At 38.8% G+C, this 23097-nt stretch overlaps 1 protein-coding gene across 1 annotated transcript; it reads right to left on the bottom strand.

Annotated features, from left to right (window-relative positions):
• Positions 1-207: 207 nt before the first annotated feature.
• LOC135104796 (prohibitin 1-like) lies at positions 208-20821 on the bottom strand. Its single transcript, XM_064012391.1, has 7 exons — positions 20562-20821; positions 19215-19376; positions 18710-18852; positions 15665-15781; positions 10528-10623; positions 10093-10235; positions 208-671 (listed from the first exon to the last, which is right to left on the bottom strand). Exons 1-7 carry the CDS (start codon positions 20656-20658, stop codon positions 602-604), a joined length of 828 nt encoding a protein of 275 aa, XP_063868461.1. The 5' UTR covers positions 20659-20821; the 3' UTR covers positions 208-601.
• Between the last annotated feature and the right edge of the window lie 2276 nt (positions 20822-23097).

Here is a 23097-nt window from a genome sequence, read left to right as displayed (position 1 = left end):
ACATGGACCATCAAATTTGAACATATAATGTGCCAGAAAATGCACACAATTTGGTAACAGCTGATAAAAATAGTTTAGAATTTATTTTATTTCTAAATATTTTCACTCATCAAATACAATATAATACATGTTTATCCAAAGATAAGTTCAAGTAATAACTAGATGATACAGAAATTAATCATGGAATACTGGATAATAAAAATACACTGTCATACAATTTCTTTACAAAACCCACAATTGTAGATATAATTAACAACTTCCTTTATACATGACAAGAATGTTTTGCTTGTCAACCTGTTTTGAAATGTAAATTCTTGACTTAACAAAGTTTGAGAACTAGTTCTGGATTTATAATGCAACAAAATTAAAAACAATGAAAAAAACTATTGGCAAAAATAAAAATACTGAGGAATGAAGTTTCAGTACATGACTTTCAAACAAGTTAAATTACATTAAGATCGGTGTACTTCAAAGAACACAAAACTAAGTCAAACATTACAGAAACTACAGAGTTTTCTTTCTCCAAGTCCGCAAGTTTCACATGGAGACTACTTTAGCCTCCTGGCTTCCATTTTATTCAACTGCTGCTGCCTTAAGTTTTTTACTGAGGCAGAGAAAGGAGGGTACTCTGATTGTTGGGGAGATAAACCACATTGCGGTTCTTTGCCAACCTAGGGAGAGAAAAATTACATTAATATTTTCTGATAAATACTTTTTTTTTCTTCATATGAAGGATACCAGCCAAGACAACAAAATCTAGGGGAAAAAAAGCCTGCAAAACTACTGCTCCTATGAAAGTTATATAAATCATCAACTAATAAAGAGATGTGTGTGGAATGTTATGTTTTTGTAGTTGAAACAAACTGTTCAAGAATGATTCAACACTTAGATATAAGCAAAAAAGAAATTTGATGGCCAATGACTTGATTCATGTAAAATATCTATCTATCCACCAACCTATCTCTGATGTCCTGCTCTCTGGGAACATTCCCCAAAATGGAATGTTCAAGGCATGAGAGCCTCTATCTCTCCCATCCTAGTTTTTTTCCTTCTTGGTTGTGCAAACACTCTGCCTTTAGCATCCCTTTCACACATCTTTTGTATATCCATTCACCTACCAAGTGGCCTTCCTCTCCTATTACCTAATTGTTGCTTACACTTCTTTCACATAATCATTCTTCATCCTTTCAAAGAGGCTAACTTTTTTTTATGAAGGAGGGACACCAAACGAGAGAGAGAGAGAGAGAGAGAGAGAGAGAGAGAGAGAGAGAGAGAGAGAGAGAGAGAGAGAGAGAGAGAGAGAGAGAGAGAGAGAGAGAGAGAGAGAGAGAGAGAGAGAGAGAGAGAGAGAGAGAGAGAGAGAGAGAGAGAGAGAGAGAGAGAGAGAGAGAGAGAGAGAGAGAGAGAGAGAGAGAGAGAGAGAGAGAGAATGCCGGTCCCTCAACAGGGTCCAAAGCGGTGGTCAAAAACTGCAGGATAAGTGTCTTGAAACCTCCTTCTTGAAGGAATTCAAGTCATAGGAAGTGCAAATAAAGAAGCAAGCAAGGAGTTCCAGAGTTTACCTGAGAAAGGGATCAATGACTGAGAATACTATTTAACTCTTGCATTAGAGAGGAGAGAATAGGGGTGAAAGAAAGAAGTCTTGTGCTGTGAGGCAGCAGGAGGAAGGAAGGCATGCAGTTAGCAAGATCAGAAGAGCAGTAAGCATGAAAATAGTGGTAGAGGATAGCTAGAGATACAACATTTCACCGATGAGAGAGAGGCAGAAGGCAGTCAGAGAAGAGTTGATGAGATAAAAGGTCTACCCTGTCTAAAAGAGCAGTATGAGTGGAAACCCCCCAGACATGTGAAGCATACTCCATACATGGACGGATAAGGTCTTTGTACAGAATTAGCAGCTGGGGAGATGAGAAAAATGCCTAACTTCATAAAAGCTGTTTTAGCTAGAGATGAGATGCGAAGTTTCCAGTTTAGATTATAAGAAAAGGAAAGACCAAGGATGTTCAGTGTGGAAGTGAGGGACAGCTGAGTATCACTGAAGAAGAGGGGGCAGATGTCTGGAAGGTTGTGTTGAGTTGATAGATGGATGAATTGAGTTTTTGAGGTACTGAACAATACCAAGTTTACTCTGCCCATCAGAAATTTTAGAGAGAGATCAGGAGTCACATGTCCTGTGGCTTCCCTGCATGAACTGTTTACTTCCTGAAGGGCTGGACGTCTATGAAAAGACGTGGGAAAGTGCAGGGTGGTATCATCAGCGAAAGGAGTGAATAGGACAAGAAGTTTGGTTAGATAGTCACTGATGAATAACAGGAAGAGAGTGAGTGATAGGACAGAACCCTGAGGAACACCACAGTTAATAGATTTAGAAGAACAGTGACCATCTACTACAGAAGCAATAGAATGGTCAGAAAGGAAACTTGAGAAGAAGTTGCAGAGAAGGATAAAAGCCATAGGAGGGAAGTTTGGAAATGAAAGCTTTGTGCCAGACTCTATCAAAAGTTTTTGATATGTCCAAGGCAACAGCAAAAGTTTTACCAAAATCTCTAAAAGCCAGATAACCAGTAGAGCAGCCTTGATGGAACCCATACTGGTGATCAGATAGAAAGTTGTGAAGTGATAGATGTTTAAGAATCTTCCTGTTGAGGATAGATTAAAAACTTTAGATAGGCAGGAAATTAAAGCAAAAGGATGGTAGTTTGAGGGTTTAGAATGGTCACCCTTTTTAGGAACAGGTTGAATGTAGGCAAACTTCCAGCAAGAAGGAAAGGTAGATGTTGACAGACAGAGTTGAAAGTTTGACTAAGCAAGGTGTAAGCACAGAGGCACAGTTTCGGAGAACAACAGGAGGGACCCCATCAGGTCCATAAGCCTTTTGAGTGTTTAGACCAGTGAGGGCATGGAAAGCATCACTGTGAAGAATTTTAACAGGTAGCATGATGTAGTCAGAGGGTGGAGGAGAGGGAGGAACAAGCCCTGAATAGTCCAAGGTAGAGTTTTTTAGCAAAGGTTTGAGTGAAGAGTTCAGCTTCATAGATGTGATAGCAGTGGTGCCATCTGGTTGAAATAAAGGAGGGAAAGAAGAACCAAAGTTATTGGAGTTGTTTTTGGCTAGGTGCTAGAAGTCACGAGAGGAGTTAGATCTTGAAAGATTTTAACACTTTCTATTAATGAAGGAGTTTTTGCCTAGTTGGAGAATGGACTAGGCATGGTTCTGGGCAGAAATATAAAGTGCATGAGATTCTGGTGAAGGAAGGCTCAAGTACCTTTTGAGGGCCACCTCTTTATTATGTATAGCACGAGAAAGGGCTATGTTAAACCAAGGTCTGGTAGGTTTAAGTAGAGAAAAAGAGTGAGGAATGTATGCATCCATGCCAGACACTATCACCTCTGTTATGTGCTCAGCACACAGAGATGGGTCTCTGACACGAAAGCAGTAGTAATTCCAAGGAAAATCAGTAAAATATATCCTCAGGTTCCCCAAACTAGCAGAGGCAAAATGCCAGAGGCACCTCTACTTAGGGGATCCTGAGGAGGGATTTGTGCAATAGGACAAGATATAGATATGAGATTGTGATCGAAGGACCCCCAATGGAAAAGAGAGGGTGACAGCATTAGCAGGATTAGAGGTTAGGAAATGGTCAAGAATGGTGGGTGTATCTCCAAGATGGTTAGGAATATGAGTAGAGTGTTACACCAATTGCTCAAGGTCATGGAGGATAGCAAAGTTGAAGGCTAGTTCACTTGGATGGTCAGTGAAGGGAGAGGAAAGCCAAAGCTGGTGGTGAACACTGAAGTCTCTAAGAATGGACATCTCTGCAAATGGGAAGAGAGTAAGAATGTGCTCCACTTTGGAAGTTAAGTAGTCAAAGAATTTCTTATAGTCAGAGGAATCAGGTGAGAGGTATACAGCTCAGATAAATTTAGTTTGAGAGTGACTCTGTAGTTGCAGCCAGATTGTGAAAAAACTTGGAAGATTCAAGAGAGTGGGAATGAGAGCAGGTTAAGTCATTGTGCACATAGATGCAACATCCAGCTTTGGAATGAAAATCAGGATAGAAAAAATATGAGAGAACAGAAAAAGGGCTACTGTCAGTTGCCTCAGACACCTGTGTTTCTGTGAGGAAAAGATGGAGGTTTAGTAGAGGAGAGATGATGTTCTACAGATTAAAAATTAGATCTAATACCACAAATGTTGCAGAAGTTAATGAAAAAAAAGTTGAGGGGGTGTCAAGACACTTAGGGTCGATATCAGAAGAGCAGTCCTACCTGGGGACATTTGTGGTCCCCTCCCCAGATAGGGACTCCAAGGCTGGTGTAGGAGTTGTCATGATATTTTTGAATTTTGAGTGAAGGGTGTGTGTGTGTAATTAGGTGCATGTAATTTTGTGTGAAGGAAGAGAGTTGTCTTTAGAGGGCAGGCTGTGACTGCCCCCTTGTGTTGCGAGACACAAAGGTAAATGTTCAGAGAGGTCACATTTGGGTTTAACGACAAGTTCACAGCATCCTCTGATCCAGTGCTTTAGACCTCACTGGGAGTAATTATTGTTTTGGCAGGTGCCTAATGCCTCCTCCTGATGCCTATATCAGTGTATTTCTTTTTGGTCATTCTACCACTTCATTCTATTACCACAAATGCACATATCACATCTCTCATACACTCATTGCTCCCCTAGTCACTCCACATGCCCTTTTCAGAAAACCCACTTCCACAACACACACTCTAGACCCAAGTGCCCTACTCCACTTTAAGTCTCAGATCCTAATATCAGTGTTGGTAGAATACTGTTTCTTAACTCTCTTTATATCCATGACCACATTTCTCCCTTTTGTAGTTCTTCTTGTTAATGTTATCATATCCTTATCTTTCACAACACTTGTTATTTCCTATGCATCTCATCATGTTTCCATAAGACTTTCCTCAGATTCTTACTCACTCCAGCCTCTTTCTCCTATAACTTCACACACCTCACACCCTTCCACAACACTCATCTTAAGTTTTAATACTTAAACCAAACACTTCCACTTCCTCTCAAAAACTATCACATTAGCCCTTAAACTGTGGGCAAAAAAAAAAAAAAAAAAAAAAAAAAAAGGCATCATAAAAATGAGAGCAAAAATCTAAATCTGAAAGTATATAATGAATAAGAATATTCTGATGTGAAATATTACAGATGAAAATGGTATATAACTTTTTAGAGCAAATATAAGGTAGTCAAATTTTGGTGGCCTTCAAAAAGTGTGCAAGAATTTGACTTGCTGTGTAGAATGATGGTTCTGGGCAGGTGACAGCTACAGGTATGGCCTATCTCTCTCTCTCTCTCTCTCTCTCTCTCTCTCTCTCTCTCTCTCTCTCTCTCTCTCTCTCTCTCTCTCTCTTCCCTCCTTCTACCTATCAATCCCCCTTTCTCTCTCTCTCTCTCTCTGTAAGAATAAGAACAATACTGAGAATTGCTAAATAAAATGAGACTGACTGAGAAAGAAAATGGAATTATATGGGAGTGAGAGACAGTGAGAAAGGATGAAGTGTGAATGATACAGAATGAGTGAAGGGGTGAGAGCGATGTATCACTCTGGCAGATAAGGGAAGGGATGGTGACAGGGAGGGTAGTTTGAGACTAGGGGAGGAAGAGACATAACCTGAGAAGGAGAATACATGTGGCAAGAAAGTGGAGGAAGGGTGAAGGAAGTGGATGGGAAGAAAGAAATAGTAAATATAGGCAGCAAGGGTGAGGACAGTGAAATATTAGGAGAGAGGAAATACTGAGGAACAAGTATTCTCTTTTCCTGTTCTCTATCCCTTTTTGTTTTTCCTGCATCTTTTCCCTTCACATTTGTACTCCCTTCATTTCCTTCCCATTATATCTTCTACATCACTAAAACACACACACACACACACACACACACACACACACACACACACACACACACACACACACACTCTTTTATGTGCAAATAGATACAAGGTGTTGTCAAAAAGTATCCAACCTTGAATTTGTTAGCACAAAGTAATAATGCATGAGCAAAATCTGCAAGAGTATTAGGTAGCTGCATCCTTACTGAGCATGCACAAAAAATTTTGTGTCTGTAGGTGGCGACAGTTGCCTGCAGTGACGTATTGAGTACAGATGTGTAGAATGTACTGTGCAATTTTTCTTCTTGAGTCAAGATGACTGAGCGCATTGAGCAAAGATGCTGTATCAAATTCTGTCAAAAACTTGGTGATACGCAAGACCAGACTATCGAGAAGATTCTGAAGGCCTTTGGAGATAATGCTATGGGAAAAACACAAATAAATGTACAATCGGTTCAAAGATGTCCACATCTCCGTGGACAGTGAGCCATGTTGTAGCTGACCATCAACTACCAGAAGCGACGAAATGATTGCAAAGGTTCAATGACAAGTCTATGAAGATCGTCATGTGGTTATTGAGGAGAATGTTGCTGAAGTTGGAATCAACCATGGGTCAGTTCAGTCAATTATAACAGAAGATTTATTCATGAGGAGGGAGTCTGCCAAATTTGTACTAAAACTACTGTCTAGCCAGCAGAAAGAAAACAGAAAGGAAATCTCCCAGGACATGCTGGAGTGTGCTAACCAAGATCAAAACTTCATGAACACATCATCACTGGCAATGAGATGACCCTGAAACAAAACTGCAATGATACCAATGGAAGTATCCATCCTTGCCAAGACCAAAAGAAAGCAAGACAGGTGCGCAGCAATGTTAAACTTATGATGAACTGTTTTTTTGAGTACAGAGGTATTGTGCACCATGAATATGCACCATAAGGTCAGATAATTAACAAAGAATACTACCTTGGGGTTCTTCACTGCCTTCGTGAAGCTGTGCCGCAAAAACGACCCGACTTGTGAGCAGCAAAGGACTGGCAACTCCACCATGACAATGCACCCACTCATTTCGCTCATGTCATCCAAGCATTCCTTGTCATATATTTAACACACCACTTATTCATCAGGCTTCCTACTCCCCAGACTTGGCTCCGTGTGACTTTTGGCTATTCCCAAAGTTCAAAAATGCATTTAAAGGGAGATTTCAGTCAACAAAGTACATTAAACAAAATTCAATGCCATATCTCTACAGCATCCCAAAAAGTGACTTCCAGGAATGTTTTCAGCAGTGGCAGGAGTGCTGGCAGAAGTGTGTAGACTCCAAAGGTGAATACTTTGAAGGAGACTAAATCAAAATTGAGTTTTTAATAGTTTTTTTGGCCAAAGGGAGGTTTTTTTTTTATTATACCTCACGTATCAAGGTGTATTGTATCCATGCATTGCATACAACATAATTCCTTCCAATTCCAGCTTTATGCAAAGATCCAAAGTATTTTTTCTCTCTCTAATTTGTCTTTACAGGCTCCATTTTCTCTTCCACCACATTTTCTATTATGTGGAATGTGGGCTTGTATCAGTCTCAACAATTACTTTTATTATATATGTGTATATTTCACTATTTCATATATTCATCCCATGTGTACCATGGCCAGCCAGTCCTTTCTCCACCTCTCAAGGGAATTTTACACCTACTTCCTGTCCTTAGGGATAATGCCTGCGTACATATGTTCGTCTTCCTTCCTGGTCATTTCTCCTCCTTCTCTACCTCAAAGGAATTTCACACACACTTCAAGTCCTTAGGGATAACACCTGCATTCGTCCCCCTTCCCTACCTCTTAAGGGAATTTCACATCCACTTCCAATCCTTAAGGATAATTATCTGCGATCCACTTAGCTCAGATAAATACAGCCCGCATGTAGTGAGCTCTCAATTCATTCACAAGTTCCAGTTCAGTCCCAGTCAGAGTCAGAGTCAGTCAGTCACCCAATCACGAGCAGTCAGTCTTGGTCTCTCACTCAGTTCCGTTCCATCACAGTCAGCCGTGAGAGACGATGCTCAGTTATAAATCATGTCATTTCAGAGAGAGAGTACAATCAATTACAATTTTGTCTTGAATCTAGTGTGTACATCAACTATTATTAAATCAAGAACCCTCATCATTGTGCCTTTTACTTGCACACAAATCAACATGTCAACTAACAACCCATGACCTCCAGGCTACTAGAATCACCGCCTCACTCCGGTCCTCCAAGCTACCAACACTCAAAGCATGCTCATTGACTGGGCAAGTAACAAGCATCATCAATCATCAACTCCAGAACAACAGAGGTAGCAAATCAAATCTGATACACAAGTAGCACATCGACCAGAAGCAGTGGTGGGTAACTTCATCGAAAGTGGTGGCACAATCTCACTGATAGAGTGGTGGCAACGCGGTGTTGTGTGACTGAAGACACAAACTCATAAGTACACACCAAGACAAGAATATCAAGCCCTCCCAAAGCAACTGCAATGCTGATATGCCACATGCTCCCTCTCTCTCTCTCTCTCTCTCTCTCCTGGCCGCTCCCACGTGATTCATCCCTGTGGCCTCACCCTGCTACAGGCCATGCCCTGCTGCTGCTGGTTGTCGTTCCTGCTTCCCTACCGAGGAGTGGGTGTCCCTTAGCTCCTCCCCCAAGCCATCACAGTGCTCATGGACTTGGCTCCTTCCCTGAGCCACCCCCAGCCACCACTCCCTCCACCAGTGCTCACAGCCATCCCTCATCATCAGACGATCTTCCTGGGATGTTCCATGTGCCTCTAGCTGTCAACACTCTCCCTGTCTGGACCTGTCCAAGGTCATCTCCTCCCATCTCCTGCAGCCGTGTTCCTCTAGTCATCCGCTGTCACTTCCTGGCCAACATTTAAATATCAAATCCGATCCAGATTATTCTTGCCTTTCACTCTTCCTTCTTCTGTTATTAAGTGGTGCCTATCTTTATGTTGTCAATGATCGCATGACCAGCAGAAGTAGCAGTTTTGTCCTTGAGAGCAATGAGAATAGTGAAATGAGTGAAACTATTCACACAAACTAGAAGATACTGATAACTGTTCTCTGTAAGTGGAAGTTTGAGCAGATCAACAGAGACAGAATCCCAAGGAGCAGAAGTGATGGGATATGGAAGTGATGGACTCTCGTTTGGGAGTGAGATACGACGTGAAGCACACTGAGGACAGAGTGCAGTGTTGAAAGATATCCTTCCTCATAGTCGGCCAGAAATATGATAATTTTGCCTGTGCGAGGCATCTGTCCCAACTTGGATGTCCTGCATGGGACAATTACTTTTATTTTATATATATATATATATATATATATATATATATATATATATATATATATATATATATATATATATATATATATTTCACTATTTCATATATTCATCCCATGTGTACCATGGCCAGCCAGTCCTTTCTCTACCTCTCAAGGGAATTTCACACACACTTCCAGTCTTTAGGGAGAACACCTGCATTCGTCCCCATTCCCTACTTCTCAAGGGAATTTCACATCCACTTCCAGCCCTTGGGGATAATTATCTGCGATCCATTTAGCTCAGATAAATACAGCCCGCACGTAGTGAGCTCTCAGTTCATTTGGGAGTTCCAGTTCAGTTCCAGTCAGAGTTGGAGTCAGTCAGTCACCCAGTCATAAGCAGTCAGTCTTGGTCTCTCGGTCAGTTCTGCTCAATCACAATCAGCCATGAGAGACGCTGCTCAGTTATAAATCATATCACTTCAGAGAGAGAGTACAATCAATCGTCACGTTACAAATTCATCTCGAATCCAGTGTGTACATCAACCATTTTTAAATCAAGAACTCTCATCATCGTGTCTTTTATTCACACACATATCAACATATCAACTAACTACCCATGACCTCCAAGCTACCAGAATCACTGCCTCACTCCAGTCCTCCACCCTACCAACACTCCAAGCATCTTCGTCGACTGGGCAAGTAAGAAGCATCATCAATCATCAACTCCAGAACAGGCTTTCTACCTGGCAGGTTATGAGGACTGCCAGATATCTCCAATATTTCCAAAAAATTTGATGTAGGGCCATATCATCACCTCTCTGGCTCTCAAGATGAAAAGAGAAAGTGGCCAGAGATAACTAGAACACATTTGAAAGAAAGCACAACATAAAAATTCTTGATTGTATAAGTGATCAAAGCAGTTTAGATGTTATAACTTACTTGTAAGCAATGTCTTCTGATGCTTCAATCCTCCTTAGTTCAACCAGACCCTCTCCTGCCTCACCAAATGCCTTGGCCATCAATGTGGCAGCTGAGGCATCACCATCTGCACTGATAATGGCTGCTTTCTTCTCTTGTTCAGCCTAAAAACAGAAAAATGTTTCTAGTTTTCCCTCATCTTGAAATCAGTAAAAGAATCAATAAAAAAGAGATGTATATAAGTATAGTGAATGTTTTCTTAAAGTAAAATTGCTAGCCTGCTTATAAGTAATATGTATAAACAGTCATTTTATGCCCACTGAGAAATATAGGTGATACAGGCAACACTGATTTATTCAGCAAATAAAGTAACATTTTTGACATGATAGAAAACCAACAAACATTCAATGACAATGAACAAAAAAACAATGCCTTAAGTCATTTATGTACACCAACCTTTTCCACAAGGAACTTTGCTCTTTCTGCTTCTTGTTGTGCCACTTGCTTCAGTTCAACAGCTTGAGTAAATTCTTTGCCAAAAGTCAGGTGGGTCTGAAATGTCCATAAAATATTAGAACATTTGGGATTCACTGTAAAATTCAACCAATCAATAAAATAAATATCATCATATCTTTAAAATACACAAGAACATTTTTCTTTCTCTTTTAAGCTATTGCTATACCATGAAAAGAATAAGTAAAGATCACTTGAAATGTGTGAACAACTGAGAATAAAAGTAAAACTTGTAAAGTGGAGAGGTTTAAGCAGGAAACTGGCTGACTCAAACTGTCATCCAATCACAGATGCATTCCTGGCCAGACTGGCAAATTAATCTTGCCACTGTACACTGCTCTGGCAAATGAGTGCACATATCCTTTAAATATTTTGTGGTACACTTACATCTTATTTTATCTACTATCAGATTACAATATGGTGTTCAGGTGACTCTTCTTCATATGATGCAATGAATTGTTTGTATTGTTTTAAAGATCACTGAAAATAGTGTGGATAAATAAACCTAATTATAAAAATTCTGGACTTAGCATGTGAATTTAACTTGTTACACTTCCTTTAGGTTTTATTCTATTGGAGTTTAGACAACTATATCCAGTTAGGCAATGTAAATTTAAGTTTGATTATGTAGCAGTGGACTACTACATAATCATCAAAGTCTTCTGTTCCTCACTCTCATCTCTCCTTGAGTACAAATTTATAATTTTATGCTGGAATAAGTTCCTTATTTCACCATACCTGAGGCACCCTGCATTTTGAAAGACTGCTCACACCAACACAGGCAAACGACCAAAGTGAAATAATTGTGTACAGCACTTTTATGAGAGGAAGAATGTTCTTTTGAACACTGTAGGTAAGGTTCATTAAAGGAATGAAGTCTGGTTGACCACTGATGTGGGTGTAACATGCTACTGCAAAGTATTCCATGTTAGAATGGTGGCTTAACCAATGCTGGACAAGCCAATCACTGCTCCCCTCTCATAACATCACACTCGGCCAACTGGAGGTCAATTGCAGCTGGCATCCATTAGTTCCTTTCATTTTGGTTCCCCTCTTTTTTTTAATTATGTAAGAGGGTCAGTAATAAAGGGAAACAAAACCAGAAAAAAAAATCCCACTTAGGCACTAGTCTCATGAGAGACATCAAGAGAATCATAAAAAAATTGAAGGATAAGTCTCTTGAAACCTCCCTCTCAAAAGAGTTGTCATAGGAAGGAGGAAATACTGAAGCAGGTAGGGAGTTCCAGAGTTTAACAGAGAAGGGGAATAATGATCAAGAATACTGGTTAACTCTTGCATCAGAGGTGAACAGAATACGAATGAAAGAAAGAAGAAAATCTTACGCTGTGAGGCCATGGGAGGAGAGGAGGCATGCAGTTAGCAAATAGCGATAGAAAATAGCAAGAGATGCAACACTGCGGTGATGATAATGAGGCTGAAGACAGTCAGTTAGAGGAGAGGAGTTAATAAGATGAAAAGCTTTTGATTCCATTGTCTAAAATAGCAGTATGAGTGGAACCCCCCCCCCCCTCTCCCCATGCACATGAAGTATACTCCATACATGGGCAGATAAGACTCCTGTACAGAGGCAGCAGCTGGGGGAGGTGGGGCGGGGGGCAAGAAAAACTGGCGGAGACAACTCAGAATGCCTAACTTCATAGAAGCTGTTTTAGCTAGAGATGAAATATGAATTTTCCTGTTTAGATTATAAGTAAAGAAAAGACCAAGGATATTCAATGTAGAAGAGGGGGACAGTTCAGTGTCACTGAAAAAGAGGGGATAGTTGTCTGGAAGGTTGTATTGAGCTGATACATGGAGGAAGTGAGATTTTGAGGCATACCATGGTCTGACCATTTTGAACTGAGCGTTTGGGTGTTGTTGTTTACAGGGATTCCCCAACCTGCAGTGCTGCCAAACCTTGTACTGGGCCAATTATCAAATTAGAGCCTATGTGTCACTGATAACCTCGCTCCCCACACACCACTCCTCTCTCTCTCTATCTCTCTGCATATACAATCTACATTTAATACAAATTTATTTTCATCAGAGATCTATACTTGCTTATGAATCATTAGAATTTGAGAAAAAATCTCCTGCCTGTCAGTCAGTCAAGCTGCTGCTGCTCTCTCTCTCTCTCTCTTTCCATTGTGAATTTCGTTTAAATGTGATAGGTTTCCTTTTGGATACGATACTTCCCTTAAACTATGATGTTATATTTTTATTTTTTAGTTACGACTTTTTTTCCATATCTGAATCCAATCTCTTTGAGTATCTTCCATTGAGATTCAGTGCATCCTTTGAAGAAATATTTTCCTTCAATTTTTCCTTTACTTTGCATGGTGTTGAGATCTCCTTCCTTATGTAAAATCCCAAAACTGTCCTTCTCACCATAAGTCTGTCAAAGTCATCAACATTGGTTATGGTTGCGGGGCAGTTCTTTGTTGGTGAGAACACAGGATGTGCTGGTGGCCTCTGTCATGTGAGCTTCATTGGCAGATGAACAAATTCTTCTAACTGTTGCCTCACTCATATTGGTGGCTTTCGCTGTTTGGGCAACAGCTCTTGAGGAGTCAAGTAATGGCCCCCTATTAGCCTTTTTCTTCCCCAAAAATACTTATTTACAGAGTAAATAAGCTCTTTTCTCGGCTGTGGAGGTGATGAGAATGAGCAGGAGAGGTAGCTTCCATCCTGGCTGGCGGCGTGAGAGGAAGTGACCTATGGATTAACACGATCAAACTGACTGTGTGACCTCACTCAGTCACCTATGGAAAAGTGACAATGCTTGGAGGAAATGCTTCCAAGTATTGTGGTGTTTGAAAAAAAAAAATAAATAAATAAAAATAAATAAATAAATAAATAAAATAAAATAAATAAAAAAATAACACTAACTTGCCTTTTTTAGAGCATCACAATGTATATATACTACAACACCATTTAATTGTGAGGTAGGAAGCACCTGACATGAGGTGTGTCTTGGTGTAAGTGTAGCAGAGTCACAGGCCAGGGAATCCCCAAAAATGACAATGCCCAAACCCTCAATTAAAAAAGTCAGACCATAAGTTTGATCTGCACCAATCAGAAATTTTGGAGAGATCAGAAGTCAGGCATTCTGTGGCTTCCCTGTGTGAATTGTTTACTTTCTAAAGGATTGGACATTTACAAAAAGATATGGAAAAGTGTAGGGTGATATCATCAGCATAGGAGTGGATAGGACAAGAAGTTTGGTTTAGATCATTGATGAATAATAGGAGGAGAGTGGATGACAGGACAGAACCCTGAGGAAAACCACTGTTAACAGATTTAGGAGAAGAACAGTGACCATCTACCACAGCAGCAATAGAATGATCAGAGAGGAAACTTGAGATGAGGTTACAGAGAGAAGGATAGAAGCCATGGGAGAGTAGTTTGGAAATCAAAGTTTTGTGCCAGACTCTATCAAAAACTTTCGATATGTCTAAGGTAACAGCAAAAGTTTCACCAAAATTTCTAAAAGAGGATGACCAAGACTCAGTAAGGAAAGCCAGAAAATCACCAGTAGAACAGCCTTGAAGGAACTCACACTGGTGATCAGATAGGTTGTGAAGTGATAGATGTTTAAGAATCTTCCTTTTGAGCATAGATTAAAAAACTTTAGATATGCAGGAAATTAAAGCAATAGGATGGTAGTTTGAGGGATTAGAATGGTCACCCTTTTTTAGCAACAGGCTGAATGTAGGCAAACTTCCAGCAAGAAGGGAAGGTAGATGTTGATAGACAGAGCTGGAAGAGTTTTGGCTAGGCAAGGTGCAAGCACAGTGGTACAGTTTTAGAGAACAATAGGATGGACCCCATCAGGTCCATAAGCCTTCCAAGAATTAAGGCCATTGAAGGCATGGAAAACATCACTGCAAAGGACCTTAATGGGTAGTATGAAGTAGGCAGAGAGTGGAGGAGAGGGAGGAACAACCCATGAATAATCCAAGGTAGAGTTTTTAGCAAAGGTCTGAGTAAAGAGTTCAGCTTTTGAAATAGATGAGATGGCAGTGGTGCCATCAAGTTGAAATAAAGGAAGGAAAGATGAAGAAGCAAAGTTATTGCAGATGTTTTGGGCTAGGTGCCAGAAGTCATGAGAGGAGTGAATCTTGAAAAATTCTGACACTTTCTATTAATGAAGGAGTTTCTGGCTAGTTGGAGAGCAGAAGTGGCATGATTCCAGACTGGTGTATAAGCATAGGATGCTTCCAACTTTTTAGCTTATGCATATGAGTGCCAAAAATGTCTGATAAAGATGTAGAACATGAGTGTTTAACATTAACAACTATTGCTATTACTATCTTTTTAGTACTACTATTACTATTAATGTCTATGATGAGTATTAGGCTCTAATGGCTAGTGGTGGGCTGGTGTAAGATTAATTGGATGAGAGGCTCTTGTGCCATAGCAGTTTTTCCCACTATTTTTAAAATTTCATTGTTAACATTATTTATTTTGTTCTTTTTCCCCTATCCATGAAAAATTATCATATGCAATATTCAATAAAAGTGAACTCAAAATTTGATGTAACTTCCAAACCATAACACAAGTTCCAAGGAAATTAAAAAATCCCTTACTGGATGCTGTAATATTGAACAACCTTTGATACCATTGTGCATGTCCATTTATCACTGTGGGACCAAATTTATTGCCAGAGCATAGAAAATAACAGATCTAATTGTAAAAACTTTGCCAAACTGAGAATATTCTACATCTATTATTTTGGCGTGAACTGCATTTCTAACCTCATATGTTCACCAAGCGTTCCTTGTTCTCATTCCCTACATCTCTCCATTTTTCTCTTATTTGCAACTTTTCTCATTCATATCTCAAACTAAAACTACCCTTCTCCCTCTTCTAGTTTTCATCATGTATTAACTAAAGTCATTCCAAAGCTCCTTCATCTCCTCTTTTTTCATTTTTTGTATTCACTGGTGTATACAAACACATTCATGCATAGGTATGTAACTATCCCTATTATATGAATTCTTTTGTAACAGGATCACATGTACTGTGAAAATAAAAAAACAAATTTCCAATATACTTGCAGAAAAGTTCACATACTTACAATAGAAATATCATCCAAGATTATTCCAAACTGAGCTGAACGCTCAGTGAGTTGCTCTGAGACGTTACGTGAAACCTTTTCTCGCTGTGTGATGAGTTCTCCAGCATCATATCTAGCCTGGAAATCACAATATGAAATTATAATGGTCAATGGCTTAATGATGAGTCTCATACTTTTGAGAATACTTGATATTTTCAAAGCTTTAGTACTAAACTACTTTTGCAACTTATGCAACTTATGAACTATAAGAGATTGATGTGTACAAAAAAAAAGGGCATAGAGGCACATCAGAGGCAAGGATCTAAGATAGTGTGGACAGAGGAAAAAGTAAGAAAATTTTAGATATGCATAGATTTGTGTGAATGCACTTAGAAATTCAAGTATGAAAGGAAAAGAGGAGGTAAGGAAATCTTGGAATGACATAAATGAATGCCTTGGAAAATTGGAAATTGGAGAAGATTAGTGACAGTTGGGGATATGAAAGAAAAAGTTGGAAGTGGTGAGGTAGCAAGTGTAGCACAAAAATAGGGCAGTAAATGAAGTGACTGAGAATGATGAGCATCTAATAGACTTGTGTGTGGAAAGGAGGATGTTCCTGGTGAGCATTTTCCTCCAACATAAAATGATGCATAGGTATATATGAAGAGATGAAAGTGGCGAATAGAAGAGCTTGATGACTATGAGAAATTAAGGATGGATATGTCAAATGCCAAGATAGCTAGAAGGATGTTTGAAGGGTTACATCACAATGCTGTTGAAGTTAGGATGAAAATAAGTGATAAACAGGAGTATGGTAAGGAGTTGAGTATAATAATATATAGGAGATGGCAGGAAGGAGTATTTTCTCTCTCTGGCAACTTTATTTGCCCATCTTAATATATGGAATTTTACAGATGACTGGAGGATAAGGAGTATAAAAAAGAATGTATGAAGTGAGAAGGTAGGAAGACAGTAAGAGAGGGATCAAGTGTAAAAGGAAGTGTTCAATGCAAAGATGATTTTAGTAGAAGTAGTTATGGGGTTATGTAGATAAAGTTCATACAGGTCAGTGAGCAAATATCCCATATAGGGCAATAAGATCACAGAAAAATGACCCTAAATGGATGACTGCTAGGTTAAAACATTATATAGGGCATAAGAGAAGTATATATGAGATTAAGGGCAAGTGAAGAAGTTTTAAGGTCACAATATAATGAATTAGTTAGAACAGTCAGGAAGTTAACGAGGAAAGCTAATGGCAATTATGAATTAAAGGTAGCCAGCCAGGCGAAGACGGACCCCAAGATTTTATCAAGTATACAGGACGAAGAATAAGGATACTATAGGTCCATCAAAGGCAACAGATGAGGAGCTGGTTAGTTCTGGGGAGGACATTAGTAAAATTCTGAATGAGTATTTTTTAACTGTCTTCACCCAGGAAAACATCCAGGATATGTCAGATAGTGAACAGATGTTTAGAGCAGATGAGAATGAGAAGCTGACAGATATTTCCATAACTAGGGAGATAGTGGAACAGGAGATAGATAGACTAAAAAAGTTCAAGACACCAGGACCATATGAAATATATCTCAGAGTACTTAATCAATAATAGTGAGGAACATTAGGGAACATTTAGACAAACATAACTTGATAAATCAGTCACAGCATGGCTTCATGAAGGGGAAGTCTTGCCTGACAAACTTGTTAATTTTTTTACAGTAAAGTGTACGAGGCAGTGGATAATGGTGATAGTTATGATATCTTATATCTGGACTTTAGTAAAGCATTTGACAAGGTACCCCATCAAAGGCTCCTGAGAAAGGTTAGGACACACGGGATAGATGGGAAGGTGTTAGGCTGGATAGGGTCATGGCTTAGCGACAGGTGACAAAGAGTTGTAATAAACCCGAGTGGGGTCATGTAATTAGTGGGGTGCCACAGGGATCAGTATTAGGGCCATTGTTATTTCTAACATAAATCAATGACTTGGATAGTGGAATTAGTAGTGATGTTTAGTAAATTTGCGGATGACACAAAGATAGGTAGATTAATTAGGTCAGAATCGGATGCCATCGCCTTGCAGGCAGATTTAGATAGGATGAATGAATGGATGGACAGATGACAAATGCAATTTTTTATCAATAAATGCAAAGTACTTAGCGTAGGTAGAGGAAACCCACACAGTAGGTACACATTAAACAACCAAACTCTGGTAGGTACAGGGTATGAGAAAGATTTAGGAGTTATAGTTAGCTCTGGACTCCGTCTAGGAAAACAATGCAGAGGCCAGAAACAGGGCAAACAGGGTACTAGGATTCATTTTTAGGAGTGTTAAAAGTAGAAGGCCGGAAGTAATATTAAAGTTATACTTGGCGCTGGTCAGACCTCATCTAGACTATGCTATGTAGTTCTGGTCCCCACAATACAGGAAAGATATAGGTCTATTAGAATCAGTACAGAGGAGAATGACTAAAAGGATACAGGGGATGAGGAGTATTCCTTATGAGGCGAGACTGAAGTTGTTAAATTTACATTCTTTAGAGAGACGTAGGTTAAGAGGGGACCTGATACAAGTCTTTAAGTGGTATAAGGGTTATAACAAGGGGAATGTAAGCAAAATTCTTAGGATCAGCAACCAGGGTAGAACAAGAAATAACGGGTTCAAGGTTTGAAAAATTCAGGTTTAGGAAGGAGATACGAAAAAATTGGTTCTCAAATAGAGTGGTAGATGAGTGGAACAGACTCAGTAATCATGCAATTAGTGCTAGGACATTAGAGAGCTTTAAGAGAAGATTAGACAGGTTTATGGATGGGGATAATAGATGGAAATGGGTAGGTATATTTCATACAAGGACTGCCACGTTTAAGCCTGGTCGCTCCTTGCAGCTTCCCTTATTATTACTATTTGTGTAAGAGAAATGAAGATCTAATTAATCAGATATGAAATCTGAATCGAAGATTCATAATATAACAAATTTAGAAATACCACCTGCCCAAGGCTACCTTATTGTACTAATCAACTGTAAAAAAAAATTAGTCATATCCGCAAGCATACTATCTACTTACCACAACAGCTTTCAAAACTTCATTTGTAATGGAAGGCAAGACTCGATCTTCATAGTCAATACCAAGGGTAGTGTAAATGCGGGGCAGCTGGTCACTGATAGGTCGGAATAAAACTCTTAATGTGATGTTGACTGTCTGAAGATCTGAAAGACAATTTAATTTCAATATTGAGTTATAATGTGGTAGTAATGTAACAGGAGTGTCATACTTTGTAGAGAATTCCTCTTCCACACCTAACTTTTTGAAAGGAACAGGTGTCATGTCCTGCCTTGGAAAAACTGATCTGAAGGAGGCATTAATTGTACATGAGAGCTGTGCCAAGGATCCTGTGGAAGTTAGAACACTAAGGGAAATAGAAGTCCTCAATTTGCTGATCAAGCGAAGATGATTACCAGGGCCTAAGTGGTTTCAACTGGCATTGACACCTGTCACTTCAAATATCAGGGTAAATTTTAAGATTAAATTAGATAAGAAAAACTTTCTCCAAGTATTCTGGAACACTCACCCTTACTACCAGTAACAACAGGGACATTTCTGGGACGGGTCCTAACATCAAACATGATTGGCTTCTGGACCCAAGGAATGAAGAAGTGTGTTCCTTCACCTGTCACAGTCTGCTTCACTCCCATAAATCTGTCAAAAATGACTGCACGATGACCAGCATCCACTGAAAAAGAAAGATTAAATTCTTACTTTTTTATCATATAATGAAAGATGAGACCCAAATCACTGACTGCAATACAAAAAAAATATCCTTCTCATTGTTGCTAGTTCAATGTAAGGTTCTTGAAATTTTAATTTTAAGCCAAGCTGTCATATACTATACTTCAAAATCCAGATTTGACTTTTGTAATATTTTATTTAACACTAGAGCCACCTGCTGCTGACCACTCATAGTTCTCCCAATTGGTGAGAGAGAGAGAGAGAGAGAGAGAGAGAGAGAGAGAGAGAGAGAGAGAGAGAGAGAGAGAGAGAGAGAGAGAGAGAGAGAGAGAGAGAGAGAGAGAGAGAGAGAAAAGCATCCTCACTTGACCAGGTAACACTGCAAGGGAAATACATAACTGGCAGCTAAGACCTGCCAGACACGGCCCAGCCAGTTGGGGGGCCCACTTTAACACTAGTGCCTGGTTAGGTTGGATTAGTTTCGTTAGGTTGGATTAGGTGGTGGTGGTGACAGCCGGCTGGCAGCCACAGGCAACTGGCAGCTAGTCCTCTTGTGGGGAACACTGAGCAAGCATTAGTGTTACTTATTTATGAGGACGAAACTATGTTTTTCTGGTAGATTTCGGTCAGTTTTGTATTAATCTGCCTTCCATTTTTACTGCAAACCATTAATATCTGTTGGGGGGGTAGGGTGGTGGTAAAAATAGGAACTAATGATTTGCCGGAAAAACAACATGCTAATTAATTCAAAACAGACCGAAAACTACCAGGGAAAAAAAAAAAAAAATCATCCGGAATTGAGGGACTGGTTTCATGAGTAGAAATATACCATTTTAAGGTTCAAATCAACGCATAAGTTGTAAACTTTTTTGATATTTTTATTTTCATAGAAGGCCGAGATTTGCACGGAACCTTATGCAAATATTCTAACGGGGGATGACTGAATTCTGAGCAAATTAAAGTCAATAAAATCTCAAAACTTTTTCCCTTACGTGATTCACATTATCCTGTGCAGTACTGGCTGATGCTATGTTCTATCACACTACCCTATTGCCTGGTGCACTAACTGGATATATCCACTAGAGCAGGGAGATGACTTCGACTGCAGGGAAGAATTCATTATATATTTGCATGACTTCCCAAGTTATGGTACAAAATACCAATGGGCAAAATGACACAGGCCACTCACCATTGTAGAGGGCTGAATTCACCACGCCGCCCACTACGGCCACACCAAACCCGATCTGTCCCACCCTGGTGAAGAGATTGGCTAGCTGCTGCGCCATCTTAATGTTTACTTGTGGATATCAGTTGTATGTGATCTTCGGGTTGCCAGCACTACCCAGCGCGCAACAGCAGGGTGATGTAACGCCGGGTGAAGGAGAGGGGGGACGAGCAGACGGCTCACTGCAGACCACCAGCACCACTACCACGCCAAAGCAATCCTCTAAAACACTACCCGCAACTCCCGATATACTTTGATATTGTGTTGTGTACGTTTATATATATATATATATATATATATATATATATATATATATATATATATATATATATATATATATATATATATATATATATATATATATATATATATATATATATATATATATATATATATATATATATATATATATATATATATATATATATATATATATATATATATATATATATATATATATATCGTTCCCTTCCTACTACTATTGAGATCCTGCATAGGATCGAGGTGACGTGAATTTGATACAATGACAGAATTATAATAAACCAAATAAGTAAATAAGTAATTATAATAAAATAAAATGAAGACATTCTTCTCTATTATGAAGCTTGTTCTGATGCACAGATGAGGGAGGGACATGATTCCTAGGAGTTTCAAATATTTTCCTAATCATTAAAAAACCGCGTAATTTACAACACTTTTTATATATAAAAATCCTAGAGCCTCCTCTGAGTCAATCAAAATAAACAGACATTTCCAAATAAAGTTTCTGAATGAAAATTCTACCGTCCAACTCTAAGGATAACCTCAGTAGGCGACTTATTGACTGTCAATATCTTGTATTTATAAGTTATGAACAATGACTATATAAAACATACTCTGAGGTCCCAGACGATAAACTTTTTTCATACTTCTGAGTAAAAAAAAAAAAAAAAAAATGTTAAATTAAAATAAAAGGCTGCAAGATGTATCATAAGAAATTTTGCCCTGCTGATCGGTGCCATTGTTCCTGTCACTCATAACTTTGTCCACAGTTTTCTGGTTCCTCATTTCCTACTGCTCTTTCTGTTTCTTTAGTGTATATCAAAGATAAGATTTACAAGATGCATGTAGAACTTTTTCGAGTTACTCAAAATATGGTGATCATAATTGAATAATTTGTGCAAATCTTAAAATTATTTTTACTTAACCTACAAAGATACACAAAGTATGTCTATTGTGCTTGCGGGATTGTAGTTGAAAACAACCATTTATACTAAGATCTGGATTGTGGATGTAGTACTTAAACAGTAAAGACCGACAGAAAATCGCTTGGACCTTGCTGATCACGCATACGAGTAACGTCATGGTCTCGCACTGCCGTGAGTGTCTGCACCAGTGAGCTCAGCTAGGAGTATAAGAACAGAAAAATAAGTGAAGCTACAAGAAGCCAGTAGACAGACCTTGTATGAAACATACTTAAATGTATCCAATGTATCCATTGTCTATAAATTCATCTAATCTTTTATTTATTTATTATTGACTCGACAAACACAATTTGAGTCCATTTCAGTCATCTCTGCGAACCAGTTTCTTCATATCTCTTATTAAAATCTAAGTTTATGAAGCTTAAACACGTTGCTTCTAGTCTTACTGATTGCTGTTATAACCCCAAGAATTTTGTTTGCATTACCCTTGTAATATTCCTTGTGGCACTTATAATCCTTCCACTAGATCCCACTCTTAACTCTACGCCTCTCAAACGAATATAGATTTAAAGGCCCTAATAAAATCTCTTAAGGAATATTTCGTATCCTTTATATCTTTTTAGTCATTCTGCTATATTTGCAGCACTGATTTCAAATTACACGAATTAGCTATCGCAGCGCGAATGTTAAAGCCCGCAGCAGCCATGATGAGCATCTTTTATCATTCAGGTCGAGATTTTTTTTCATGAAAATCAAGTATTATCGTTCTCTAAGAGTTAGTATGATATAAGTAATTTCAATACAGATTTATAAAAAGTTTATTCTGAAGAACACAGCTACTTTGTATTGGCATATCTGGCACATTTTTTTTTCTCGTTATTTGATTATAAACCCTCTAAGTATCATAGATGATATGTGTTTCACTCTAGAGGATTATTTTATTGTACTAAAAATAAGTAAATAATAGCAATGTCACGGCATAACGTTTTTTTTTAGTTTCCTATTATACTGATAAGTTTTCTGTTTATTATTGTTATCTAATCACGCTGCAGCCATTTGAATAATACAATAAGTACATAAGTGCCACATGATTTGAACTCTTGTCACGCCTATTTTTTTCTTGCGGTCAAACACCACGTACACAAATCACCATTATGAGAAATGTAGCCAAGGGCCCAAGACAGTCAACTAACTAGTGTCGCCCTTTAAATGCAGTCAACGTGGTTTTCTTTTAAGATCTAAAGCATAAATATATCACTTTGATGAGAAACACTGCGCTATGAGAGCGGTTTTTATGTAAATAGTAGTAATAATTC

This window comes from Scylla paramamosain, chromosome 1, assembly GCF_035594125.1.
Source record: "Scylla paramamosain isolate STU-SP2022 chromosome 1, ASM3559412v1, whole genome shotgun sequence".
Lineage (NCBI taxonomy): Eukaryota > Metazoa > Arthropoda > Malacostraca > Decapoda > Portunidae > Scylla > Scylla paramamosain.
Note: the sequence above shows the minus strand (reverse complement) of the source record. Positions and strands in the feature narration are given on the sequence as shown.

Excerpts from the sequence above, each read along its gene's own strand:
- LOC135104796 (XM_064012391.1), bottom strand. The coding sequence starts at position 20,658 with ATGGCGCAGCAGCTAGCCAATCTCTTCACCAGGGTGGGACAGATCGGG. Across the intron at positions 19,377-20,561 it reads GAATTCAGCCCTCTACAATG|TGGATGCTGGTCATCGTGCA; the intron begins GTGAGTGGCCTG and ends TTTCTTTTTCAG. Across the intron at positions 18,853-19,214 it reads TGTTGTTACTGGTAGTAAGG|ATCTTCAGACAGTCAACATC; the intron begins GTGAGTGTTCCA and ends ATTGTCTTTCAG.